Below are 13,598 nucleotides of genomic sequence, written 5' to 3'. Positions count from 1 at the left end.
TCAAGAAAGCTGTATCCATTCCTCTAATGTCATGTTTCAGAAATAAGAATAAGACTCTTCGGCACACCCCATTTTATCTGGTTTTCTTTTTTTGTGTGTTGTTATGTGCCACTGCCAAGGCACCCTATAGAAACTGAGCCAGTGTTTTAACGAGGTCAAGGGGGTTGGGGGGGAGGGGGGGGGAGACACTTTGTTAACATTGACGATCCTAGTTTCTCAGAATTGGCTAAAGGTGGTCTGTTTCTCAAGGACTTCGAGGTAATCGGGCTCAGACTGCAGTTTCGCTTTTAGCTCCAAATATTCGTTCCTGTTAGGCTCCACATAAACAGTACTGCAGGGCGCCGTGCCGTAGAGCACCGTTTCCCTTATCCGCTCCGGGTGCAAGAACTGACGTCTGACATCAAAGTTGGGGTTGTAAGTGTACGACACGGGCCCTGTGTACTTGTACTCTAGATTGGCCCCCGCTGGGATGGACGGAAGGGGCTGGTGTGGGGACTGCTTATCGGGGTCGAGGATGCCCCGGAAGAAATGGTCCGTGTCAACGACTGGGGAGGGGTTCTCGCGTGGCTCAATGGTACTAACACTGTACGTGGGGCTCCTCATGGTGCCGCCGTCCCTCTCCTCATCCGGGTTACTCCTATACGTAACCTTGAGCTCATGGAGATCCCGGTAATCCTCCACCGCGTTGCCCTCCCTCGACCTGTAAATGGGGTTTTTGCACATGTGACCCATGGGGTGCGGGATGTACTCGTAGACGTGGCCGGCGGGGGCCTTGGCCTTGGGGCCCGAGCGGTTGCTGTACAGGCTGTACTGCAGGTTGAACGAGCTCACGTCCGAGTTGTTGGTGCTGGTGCGGTCGCTCTGCGACCTTTTGCGCTTCTTCATGACCACCACAAACAGGCCCGCAGCCACGAAGACGGACATGATGAAGACGAGCAGCAGACTCAGGATGAGGACGGAGAGGGGGACGGTGCTATTGGGGGTGTTGAAGCGTTGCGGGGCCTCCGTCGTCGTGGACCGCTCGTCCGCGGCCACGTCCGTCGGGGCCACCGTCGACACGGCGACATCGGAATAATCCGGGCACAGCAAATCAGACTGGATGGAGCGCAGGTCCATGCCGGCGTGGCGTTTGGGGGTCTCGCACATGACCTCGTTGACCACGGTGCCGGCGCTGAGCTGCTCGAGCCATATCTTCATGCCCACCATGTCACAGGAGCAATCCCACGGGTTCTCGAACAGATCTATCTGCACCAGCAGCTTCAGCTGGTCCAAGACGCCGCTCACCGGCAGATTCTGAAAGTGGTTGCTGCGCAGGTTGAGTCGAGACAAGGGGAGGCTGGCGAAGACGCCCCCTGGTAAGGTCTTCAGGAGGTTATTGTTGAGGAAAAGCAGCTGCAGGTTGGGGAGGTAGCGGAAAGTGCCGGCGTCAACCTCTCTGATTTTGTTGTACTCTAAATAAAGATACTGCAGGTTCTGCAGTCCAAAAAACATCTCTCCCGTAAGCCTGTCCATGAGATTACCATTCAAATACAGCCTACGTAGGTTGGTTAAATCCCCAAAGGCTCGGTCATGTATGAGGGATATCCTGTTGTTCCCCAGGTGAAGCAAATCCAACCCGATGGCATCGACAAAATCTGATCTCCGCACCACGGGGATGTAATTCCCAGTCAGATACATTTTTTTAGGGTTGTATGGCTTGGGTTTAAGGTCAGAAATACTCTCAATCTTTCTCTCTTGGCAGTTGACATTTAGCCCAAGGTCAGATATCTGCAGGTTGCATGTACAGGCAGTGGGGCAGTCCAAAGGCACAGGAGATTTGGTCTGAAAAGCAATGATGGGGCCATAGTTGTATGGATTGCCACCCGGTATTCGTGAGGTGGGCTTTGACCTTGTTTTATTAAACTGCCGTGTGCCCTTGGTGGGCCTAGAAGAGGACCTCAGCACCGCCGACGAGGTGGCAGAGGCCGTGACGGCCACAGGTGTGGTCTGATAATATCCATTGGTGCTGAGAGGGGGCACGGGCCTCGCGGTGTCCTCCATGGGCCTCCGTGGGCAGAGCTCTTGCTTTGACACCTCGTCCAGATCTCTGCCGTGGAGCCGGAACGGCGTCTCGCACACTACCTCCCCCACCAGAGCGGTGTAGGATATACTCTCCAGCCAGGCCTTGAGCGAGATAAGCTCACAGGAACAATTCCACGGGTTCTCCTCCAGTTGTAATTCCACCACCTTGTCCATGTGCTCCAGGAGGCCAATGTACGGGAACATTTTTAGCCGGTTGCCCCTCACATCCAAGTGTGTGAGGGGCACGTTCCGGAAAATGTTCGGCGGCAGGGCAGCAAGAAGGTTGTCATTCAAAATCATCACCGTCAGTTGGTGGAGCTTGCCCAAGGCGTTGGGCTCGATGGCCGTGATGTAATTATAATCGATCTGAAGGTATTCCAAGCTCTCCAGCCCCACGAACGTGTCGTCCCTCAGAATGTCAATCTTGTTGTTGTTCAGGTGCAGCCTTTTTAATCCCTGGAGTCCGTTGAAGGCACCCGACTCGATCTCGGAGACGTCGTTGTTGCCCAGGTGCAGGATAGTCACCCCTGTGTAGTTGATGAAATCATTGACTGACAGTTTCTTCAAGAGGTTCCCTGTCAGCAGGAGATGATACATGGAGAAGTGCACAGGGCTGATCTCCGTCAGCCTGACAATGCCCCTGTTCTCACAGCTGACTGTCAGGACGCCTTCCTTCTCCTCGCACGTACACAGGCTCCGACAGATCTCCCCATAATTGTCATACATCTCGACCAGCCTCGGAGATGATGCAATCAGAAGGATTATTTTCAGGACCCAGATATGCATTTTTCGTGGGAGAGAGGGTGCCCCAGCTCACTCAAGTGTGGTGCCAGTGTGAGGTGTCATCTAAAGGAGGGAAAGAAGAAAACAAAATAGGATGGGTTCTATTTAAAAAAAACACAGGCTAATACAATATTAATTAGATATATATCTTTGATGCTGGCTACAGGCCTATTGACAATTTGATAGTTCATAATCACCTCATAACATAGTCAGCTGTTGAGATTTTTTTTAAGTGACAAGAAGACAGCAGACGTGCAAAACACACAGGCTATACAGATAATCATGCATATATATGCCGGCATCAATTTGGCCATTATCGTTGGAAGCAGCGGGCTTCACGGAGCACTCTGCCATAAATATGCACTTCGATGTAATGATCATGTTGATTGTGGAAAATATCCGCGGTGGACAGCCACTGCGCATTTCTGACAGCTCGCCTGGATTCCAAAACCGTTTCGCAAAAAGCGAATAATTTCCTATTGGCTGTAATAATACTAATTCGATCCTATAGAAAAAAGCGCACTGTCAAACGATTGCATGCCACCGTGCCACGCAGCAATGTAGGCAAAAAAGCCACCCCGTGATGATAATCCAATTTAAAGCCCTCGTTTTTTTTCGTTATCAAAGTAACATCACATCTCGAAGAGGCAACCAACTATCTGCCCACAACCGACAAGATGATTTCTCACTCACCCCGCATACCCGACGACTTGAAAACAGTGGAGAAACTGTCGGATTCCCCCTCTCTCTTCACGCACGTCCAGCGGCATAAGAGCAGAGAATCAATATCGCCTATATGTGGGTCTATGACTGACATATTATTCTTGGGAAATATCTCAGGCTGTCATGAACAAAACGACAGTGTTCAAAATACAAATAAATGAATAAAATAAAGCAAGCGGTGCTCGTCCTAAATCCGGCCTGCAACGGCAATTTGTAGTAGTCTCATCCTACAAGACGACAGTCACAGCCCTTCTCCTGCCCGCTGGCAAAAACAGAAATGAAGGGAGTTGATCAAAGACAAATGATCTACCGGATGTCTGTTGGCAATTGCATTTTGATGGGGAATAAATAATTCTATAATCAAGTAGGCCTAGTCTTTATCGCATCCGGTAGGCTATAGAGCCGGCTGGGTGTCTCTCTCTCTCTGTCTCTCTCTCTCTCTCCCCCCTCTCTCTCTCTCGCGCGCGTGTGCGCATTCACACTTAAGAACAAACACGCGGACACACGCACGCCCCCTCTCTTTCTGTCTGTCTCTGTCTCTCTCTCTCTCACACACACACACACACACACACACACACACACACACACACACAGTATGTGCTGCGAAAAGGAAAATGGGGAAAAAGAGGGAGAGAGAGAGAGAGATCTATCACCCCGGAGAAAATGCGCTCCACAGTGATTCTAAAATATGGTGGCATGTTTCATTATGCTGATGCTTTCGCCTATCGGTTGCATGACAGGGCTACTTTCCTTCTCTCCTTACATTTCCAGCTAATTCCTGTCATAAGATTGAGAAAAATCCATCGATAACTTGAACGCCTTGAGTAGCCTATACTGGTGCGATTCGTTGTGCTGAAGCATTGTTTGGAACGAAATTAATTCATGTAAAAACAAATGCAGGCTATAGCATATAATATATATATATATATATATATATATATATATGAGCGAGAAATTGCCAGAACAGCTGTGGTCTGTGGACACCTTGCTCAACAGCATTTGAGATCCGGATCAACTTCGATGCTGCGATACAAGTGGAGCGACCGCGGACATTTCAGCACCACGGACTGTCCCCTACATTGCAAAGCACCACAATCGCTTTTAGATGTCTAGATGTCCCTGCATGTGAGAACAGATTAATTGTGCTCTTACCGTGGTGGTGAGTCTGGTAACCGCCAAATCATCCCGAAAATCCAGGGCTATGCCTCTTCTACCCCCGGAATCCTCCTTGAAAACATGGATTTGGTGATGGGTTTTTTTGTGGTGTTTTTTTTTCTTCTTTTTTTTCTCGTTCGTCCCTCGTCGGCTGCAATACAAATAAATAAATAAATAAAAAAGAGGATCCTTAAAGTCGAGTCTCTCCTGTATTTAGCTCCACATACCGAGCACTGAAGAGCGCATAACACTGTCTCATTCACGCCAATAACGTGACGACCAGCGCGGCATAAGCGGCTCCTGTATTCTTCTTCCTCCTCCGGAAATTAGCAGTCTCATCTCGGAATGTGGAAAACGTATAAAGCCCTTCCAAAAAGTTCACACATGAGAGAGAAACGGGGACAGGTCGAAAACGTGATTATCCCACATCATCACACAATAAGTCTCGGCGCACCAGGCATCTTCTTTTCAAGTGTGACTTTCATCCATATTATGCAGCGATGAGACGAGCCGAGAGAAGCACCGGTCCCCTTCTTGCATAGGCTATACAGCCTTCTGCCAGCTGGTACGGCTTGTACCATCAGTTTATGTATAGATCTAAACAACCCCGAGGTCTCTCTTCTTTTCAATCGCCGCCTGTTCAAATCGAACGAATATCTCGGGAGTATTTTATGTCACGTTTCTGCCTGGGGGCAAATGAATCCGATACCGACCGTCCCCCCAGTCGTGTTAATCGTTATAGGCTATAATGTTCAGCCTCGCTCTCCACCACCAACCAACGTTTTCAACTAGTGGAACTTGATCTTGGTCGGCGGCGCAAACCAGCAGCGCATTCCCCTCAGCAACGCACGCATTATGAAACAATTACCACACAGTAACGACACGCGAAATAACTCGTAGAAATGCATAAATCCCCATCTCAAGGCTGTCACAGCCTGGAAAACGAAAAGCAATTTAATGCGGGCAATGGGAGATATGATAATCTGAGGGAGGGGGTGTGTGGGTTGTGGTGGCGGAGGTGGGGAGGGAGGGAGCTGGAAGGAGACCCATAGAGGGCAGCACAATGATGAAGAAAGCCTCGTCTCTGTCCACTGTGTCCAGCTCCCATGCTTGCAGGGCCGGTTCTCAAAAGTTATGGGGGATATTTATTTTTAGACAATATGAAAATTACCACAAAATATCATTTCTGATTGGGTGGGCTGCAGTATTTTTTTTTGCGAAATCTAGACCCCACCTGAACACTGTTTGCCACCAGTGCTGTTAACAGACAGGGGTCTGAAGGAAATTGCACTAGATTAAAGGAGAAGAGATGATAGATAAACTGATATGATGATATGCAGTTTTATGTGCTTTTCAGGGGGTTACAGGGATTTATTCCTCCCTAGTGCCCTAGTGGGCCTAGTGCCCTGTGGGGCACTAGGCCCCGCATGCTTGCATTTCTGCCTGGGTTGCTGTTCAAGTGCATTCTTAATATGCTGAAGAATAACAAGTGGTTGATTTGTCAGTGTGTAATTATTCTGCTGTTAGTCCCATGTGTTTGACATTCAGACTCAGAACCACAATCAGAATAAATCTCCATCCATGTATATTTTCCTGATTCTCCTCAGTATAGCCTACTCTGCCATTATACGATTCCAGTCCGATTTTTCATTTTATTTTTCCTGGCTAAAAGTGGTAAGGCGTTAAGGGACATTATAGGCTGACATTCACGCTGAATGTATCAGCCTGCTTCATTGCTCTGCCCACAAAGCTAATTCAAACTGATTTCACCTGAGAGGAATTATTCTTTAAACCCCCAAACCTGTCAGGTAGGCTTAGCTGCTAAACATGCCTTATACCCAGCCCTATTGTTTCTGAAAACATGGTGATTGGCCTATAGGCAGGATTTCATTATGGAACCAATCCCTTGAGAAGGTACAGTATAGTGAAATCCCTGAAAACAAAGTTATGAAGCTATGGAGGAAAATGTGACCGGCTGCTCAATGCGTGCGTCTGCAATTCACAGAACTGAAATGAGCAAATTGTATTTTCTCTCAACTCATGCTATCTTTTGGGACTAGCCTAAAAAAAGAAAGCTATTAAGCAATAAGCACATCCCTACTGTCAATGGCATGGGTTTACAAATGGAATCTCTATTGAGAGAAATGTTGGGATTTGACTTAATCCATTTCCGGCTAAACAGTGTAGCCTGCTAATGCTGCTTTATTCCGGCACTAAGAACTCAGCATTTGACCAAAATAGTGGCTTATTTGCCCATCGTTATAAGAGCAAATGAAGCCAAAGCGAGGGCTGCCCTATTGAACCCCCAGTCGTAGGAGGACAGTAAACTTTAGAAGCACTTAAGTAAAGCCCTAACAGAAAATCGAATTAAATCTGGCGTATGGTGGGGCCGGCATGTCCAAAGAGATTTCCCACTTAGTCAGCCGTATTGTGTGGTAATAAGTCAACCCTGCATGCGCTCTCTAGCATACGCAGAACAACAATAAGAGGATGTGGCAACCCCAAAATTAGCCGTGGAGAGAGATGCATTAAATTATCTTTAAGTCTCCGGCATCCGTAATCGCATTAACGGTCCTGCATCCTATATGCGGGGATGAAGGAGCACCCACAGGCATGCAGCGGGGTTACGTGTGGGGAGAAACGGCGATGTTTGTCTCTGTCGTAAAGCACAAAACACCCCCCTCCATCTCCATCTCTCTCTCTCTCTCTCTCTCTCTCTCTCTCTCTCTCTCTCTCTCTCTCTCTCTCTCTCTCTCTCTCACACACACACATCTGCTGATGTTAGAGTAATACCCTTGATAAGAAGCTGCGTGTTGATGTGGTGGTTTTGGGGTGAAGAGGTGTGCTGTATGTGTTTTGTCTGCATGTTTTGTAGGCTGTGTCTGCAGAAATCGGCGCTTGTGTGCGTGCGTGCGTTCGTGCATGTAATAAACATGGTTATTATGTGTCTTTTGACCTGTACATGCACGGTATTTTTTTTCCCTTCTTCCTCCATTATTCTTCTCAGGGGAAATATACAGAAGATCAAAACAGAGAACAGATACAACATGAACAAATTGTTCAATGGTGGAAATGAGACGCTTGGGCGGCACAATGGTAATGTCCCTGCCCACCAGCACCACCACAGAGGTTGTGGGTTCGAATCCACCGTGGTGTGCAACCGGCTTTGTCGAGCATCTATGCCATTACAAACACAATTGGCCGGGTGGAGGAGACTTGGGAGGGTGATATTAGTCACTGCGTGCAGTCCAACAGGCCGGGGTGGACCTGTCAGCAGGGAGTGTTGGGCGGGAGGAGTAGGCTATAGCAGTGCTGGTTCTCAAACACTTTCATGTCAAGGGACCCCCAAATTAACACTCATTAGCCTGCAGACCCCCATTCGAAAATATACGCCAATTAAAGACCCCCACGAGAGAAGACTTGTACGGCTCTTAGCAGTGATTCTCAACCAGTTTAATTTCAAGGACCGCAGGTTTGACCTGAATTAGGCCCATTCAATGGCATTTCTATATCTCTGGGTATATATATTGTAAACTCCAAGTTAATTTAACTCTGAGAATGTACAAATGTAATGTAAATTAATTTGTACACTCTCTTGAGTTACAGACCCATCAGGGTGCATTTGGTTCCTAACTATCATTTAGCTGGGGACCCCCTGGAACTCCCTCAAGGACCCCCTGGGGGTCCCTGGACACCACTTTGGGAACCACTGGAGTATAGGACGAAGGCTCATACGTATAGGATACAACAGCAGTGGCAACACAGAAATCTGTGTTGGGAAGAATCAATTGGCATAATGACATGTCTTTTTTATATAGTGTATAAACAATGGTGTAAATAATTCTACTCTAATCCAAGAAGAAACAAAAGCGAAAACCAAAAATCAATAGTACACACAACTCGACTCCTATAGCCTACTGTATAGCAGACTGTTGTTGCGCGTGTGCGTGCGTGTGTAAGCGTGCGTGTGTTTGTGAAACATTTGCAAAGGTTAATAAGGTCACAACGTGGGTGTTGTACTGATAGGCCACATGCAAAGAACACAAAGTGCCACGCCAAACAATTTAGTCATTAAATAAGAACATCTGCACGCAAGAGTGAGCTTAGCATGTATTGCATGATTTGATTTTTCTTTCTTTCTTTTTTCCTGATAACCTCATCATCATTACCATAATACAAGTAAACAAATGCAGCGCATGTACCATGCTGAGGTCAGATAAATACAATCCACTCGTTTAGTGTTTAATCGGGTATACCGGTGGTTTTCAACCCTTTTCATAATCACCATTTATGATTTATGAATGGATCACCATTTGATTGGATTTTGCTTCTCAGACCCAACATATGTTGTTGTCGTTGGATAAGATTTTGTCCACGATTCCATGCTGTATTGTGTCTTAGGAGAGACAACAGGCAAACGTTGATCAAAATAACAATAATTCTACACTATCTAATTGTGAATCGTATTGGAAATGAAAAGTAATGCAGATGTTTAACAATAATTTTATTCTTGAAAGCATAACATGAAACCAAATGGACGGTTTCATTTTACTCTCTCAAAAGTTACAGATCCAATAAAGGACCATTAAGGTTAGTAACTCTTCATTATTTAGTTGAAAACCACTGGGTATACCATTTGCCTGCATGGTGTGCCACTTGCTTTGATAAAGAAAGTAACAGCTTTCTTCGCCTGGAAAGGAGCCAGCTTAGGTGGTTTGGGCATCTGGTTAGGACGCCTCATGGGCGTCTCTCTAGGGAGGTCCTCGAGGCACGTCCTACTGAGAGGAGACCCCGGGGGGGCAGACCAAGGCGCAGTTGGAGGAAACACATCGACTCACTGGCCTTGGAACATCTCGGGATCCCCCAGGAGGAAGTCACTAATGTTGCTCTGGAGAGGGAAGTCTGGAGCTCTCTGGTGGAGCTGTTGCCCCCATGACCCGACTACGGATAGGCGGTTGAAGATGGATGGATGGGGGTGCATACTTAGTTTAGACTAGTCATTGGTTAGACATGGGTTAAGGTTAGGTTTAAGTGTGCTGCCCCGTGGGAGGTTAGGTTTAGGGTGAGGGTTTGAGATAGGTTGTAGTTGTAGGACTAATGACTGGTCTAACCAATGACTCTAAACCAAAAACTGTCTAAACTAAGTACTGCATGGATGGAAGAAAGTAACAGACAGACAGACAAGTCTGTCTGTCTGTGGTTTGCCATTCTGGTTATAACCACCGGCCTCTGTGGTAGGAAATAAAAAGCAGGAAGGGGAAATAAGGAATCTGCATCTCACAAGGGACACACAATGTTGTTATTCACTCATTTGGAGAAAAAAAAGGACGTATTAAATCAAATCTAAAGATACGCTGCCTCTGTTCTTCTCCCAAGAGGCTGCTGATGAATATGTGTCTATAGAGGGGCTTATGATAATGTACATGCTACTGTATATTCCCACATCATATGGTAATGGTGACTGTTCACACATGGTGCAGTGAGGGGGTGTGGGGGCTTGCTGGCTTCGTCATGACGGGTGTCTTGCAGCGGAAAATAGTCAATCTACAAGCTCACTTCACGTCACAATGCGGCGCCTCGTGAGCTTGGACATTGCCGTGCAGCGAGGCATGAATCAGGTTTAACACATCCTGTGACCTGTAAAGCATAAATATGTCCCTCAACCAGGAGATGATTTTACTTTGCTTGACAGGGCATCCTGCACTATGGCAATACTCCAAGTCTCAGGGGATGCGATGTACTGTGGAATTTAAGCTGGAGTCAGAGCATATGCACATGGATGCTGTCTGTCTGTGGGTCCTAATGCGTTGTATAACTATAGCTTATGTACAGTAGCAATGCTACCGGTCTCTGTGTGCGTGGATGTTTTGGCATTGCAAAATGTATCAGTCCTTCGCACTTCACCGTCTGCTGACAGTCAGCCACGGCAGAGAGTGAACATTGTGGCAGGCTAAATATTGTAGGCACATTTAGACAGTTGGTACAAACAATACGAGGTTCAAGGGGGATGAAGTACCGTTACGCACATTTGTAAATCTGAGGGAGAGGGGGGAAGAGAGAGAGAGAGAGGGGCTGAAATGTTGGCCAGACTTCGCAGAGGATATGTAGCCATATACTACATAATAAGGTAGACCCGGCCGAGACCAGCTTTGGAAGCAGATAGTGTATCTGCTGGTGACACAAACAAAATGCAGTACTATAGAGTTAAATAGTAAACAAAGAACACAGAGGACAGATTGTGAAGCACATAACGAAGCTGTGCCATAGATGTGTTTATTATGATAAGCACATATTGCACAAACCTCATCATCTCGGTTTGGCACGTGCAGGCCGGAGGCCATCTGCTGCTGCCCTACCTTGCTTGGCCGGCTTTCCACAGGAGGGTTAACTATTATTTTAGTTCCGGGGACCCAGGACAAATACAAAGAATGTTTACGGCGCAAGGGTGCCAAAGCGCCGGTTTTGACGCGACCGACAACCCAGTCGGTCGCGTCATAATGATAATAATCTCCGTTGTCAATGTGGAAAAAGAAATAAGAGAAAATGTTGCTTTTGGAGAAAATGGGACGCTCTGAATGACTCAACCCGTGGCTAGCCCATTCTGGTGCCACCAGTGGAATCCAAGCTAATGAGACCACCCAGGACTACCCAAGCCTTCTGCTGTCAGCGATAGTGACACTCAACCAGCAGTCATGCCACCAAACCGATAAAATCTCCACATACTGTATGCAGACTTTCCATGCACCCTGCGTGCCGGGAACTAACAAGCTTTGCAAATATGAGCTAATTAAACATTTTGAAGCTACATCCCGGGAATCATTTTAACGACTAAAACTAGATTTTAACCTACCTGTATGGTCGAGCGTGTCCATTGAGAAATTTAGAGTCTGGTGAAATGGTTCCTAAACATTAACTCAAAACCAAAAAGAGAACTTATATGTTTACCCGGGAGCCAAACTAGTGAAAATAGCAGATGTACAAGCTCGCAACGCGCCACATTGTGAGCTTGTAGATCTGCTATTTTCACTACTTCTGAAACATCTGTGTTATTTATTTATAAAGACCTTTAGAGTTGAAAATGAGTACATTACTTGAGTAAATGTACTTGGCTACTTCACACCACTGATTGTTTGAGTTCTGATGTCTGATCAAACGCATGCGAGCATAAAGCCTGCGCATTCATCGCAGTTGTGGCGACGTGCGGCACGCGCAGCCCCAGGCGAGACGAGGGGTTTGCGCGGTGAGGCCTCGTGCTTTTTGTTTTCCGCTCTCCGTGCTCTTGGCCCCTCCAGACCCGGCAGGCGAGGTAATTTAAAAACGTCGAATCGGTAACACGCAAACGTAAGGAGTGAGAGGGCTTAAATGAACAGAGCTGCTGAAGAGGCGATAAGTGCACGTAGGACGAGCAAAATGGGATTGACTTATCTGGTCCCCGGTGCAGAGGGGCCGGACCAGTGAACCGCAACCAAGTTCAATACGTAGGCTGCATAGTCATGTGTCTGTGTGTTGTGTGTGCGTGTGTGCGTGCGTGCATGCGTGATGTGTGTAAAGGTCACGGTTATGAATATGGTCCAGTGCAGCAAAGTTTAACTTGGTTTCAATTTAAACGCAATCAAGCATGTAAATGATCAATCCATCAGTCACTGAACTGAACTAGAATAGGAGCCTGGAATAGGTCCATCAAAGATGCCTTCGCGTTCCCGTTGTTAAATTGCTCTGTGACTCATTCAGGGTTTAAACATATGTTAATTATCCTATAGTGCTGCATAATACAATACAATAGCTGTAAGTGGCCTACCTGGAAAATATGCTGAATTATAAAACAAACAGCGGCATTATCTAAGCCTCCACTCTGCCAGTCTGACTGTATAAACACAACTGCTGTCTGAAAATGTGCTAGTTATGTATTCCACCGGTAAGGCCATTGACTGATAGACAATAAACAAGGGCAAACAACAACACCTAATTGACCATTAGAGTGATGAGCTGTGGCAGGAAAACAAAACAAACCAACATCTCTGATATGGTTTGAAGTGCGGCAAGGCGAGCATGCACCCTTTTATGCAGTGAAAACACACTCCCGGATCATTGGATGGTCGAGCCTGCATTAAACTCATATACTGTATGTATGTATGTATGTATGTATGTATGTATGTATGTATGTATGTATGTATGTATGTATGTATGACGTATGTATTTGGTTAAAATGGGTAGGGTTTAAAAAAAGGCAAGAGCTTGCTCTGGTGCACTGGCCTAAAAGTGGTCCTTAAAAACTGCTAAAACTTCTGAAATGTATGTATGTATGTATTTAAAAGGGGGGCTTATTGTAAAAAGACCAGCCCACAATACCTCCATATATTTAAAAATAATTCAAAATAGCGTTACCAGTAAAGGGCAAACTGCCTATTCACTGGGGCACCCCCCTGAGTCCAAGTTAGACTAGACCGCATACGTATGTATGTATGTATGTATGTATGTATGTATGTACTGTAGGTATGTACAGTATGTATATACATTCTGATAGCAATCTGGATAAGGCTACACGTCACCTTTCATCCCTGCTGTATATACCTCCCAGATAAGCAGAAATCTGATTTGTATTTATATTCCTGTTTTCCTTAGGCTAACCAATATATTGATTGAAAACATATTTGTCACTCCTTAATCTGCATGGGGGTATTACTGTCAGAAGTTAAACTGGGAAACGCACCCTTACACACCCATTGCTATCAGGAACAGGCAGCTATATGTTTATTTTGACGATAATCCAGCAATTGCAAGCGTCTGTCTTGCTGCAAAATGCAGGGGATTAAGAGAGAATCCCCTACGTCTGATGGGAGTCTTGGGCAGTGATAGTAGTAGAAGAGGTTAACTCT

The 13,598-nt window shown here is 46.3% G+C and overlaps 1 protein-coding gene across 1 annotated transcript; it reads right to left on the bottom strand.

The window, feature by feature from the left end:
* Positions 1-216: 216 nt before the first annotated feature.
* On the bottom strand, positions 217-2,882 carry slitrk5 (SLIT and NTRK like family member 5; the record flags this gene model as incomplete). The annotated part of the gene is made up of 1 exon (XM_083758314.1): positions 217-2,882. The coding sequence occupies exon 1, from the start codon at positions 2,845-2,847 to the stop codon at positions 217-219; it is 2,631 nt and encodes an 876-aa protein (XP_083614440.1). The 5' UTR covers positions 2,848-2,882.
* Between the last annotated feature and the right edge of the window lie 10,716 nt (positions 2,883-13,598).

This window comes from Protomyctophum parallelum, assembly GCF_964188405.1.
Source record: "Protomyctophum parallelum genome assembly, chromosome: 23".
Taxonomy (NCBI): domain Eukaryota; kingdom Metazoa; phylum Chordata; class Actinopteri; order Myctophiformes; family Myctophidae; genus Protomyctophum; species Protomyctophum parallelum.
Note: the sequence above shows the minus strand (reverse complement) of the source record. Positions and strands in the feature narration are given on the sequence as shown.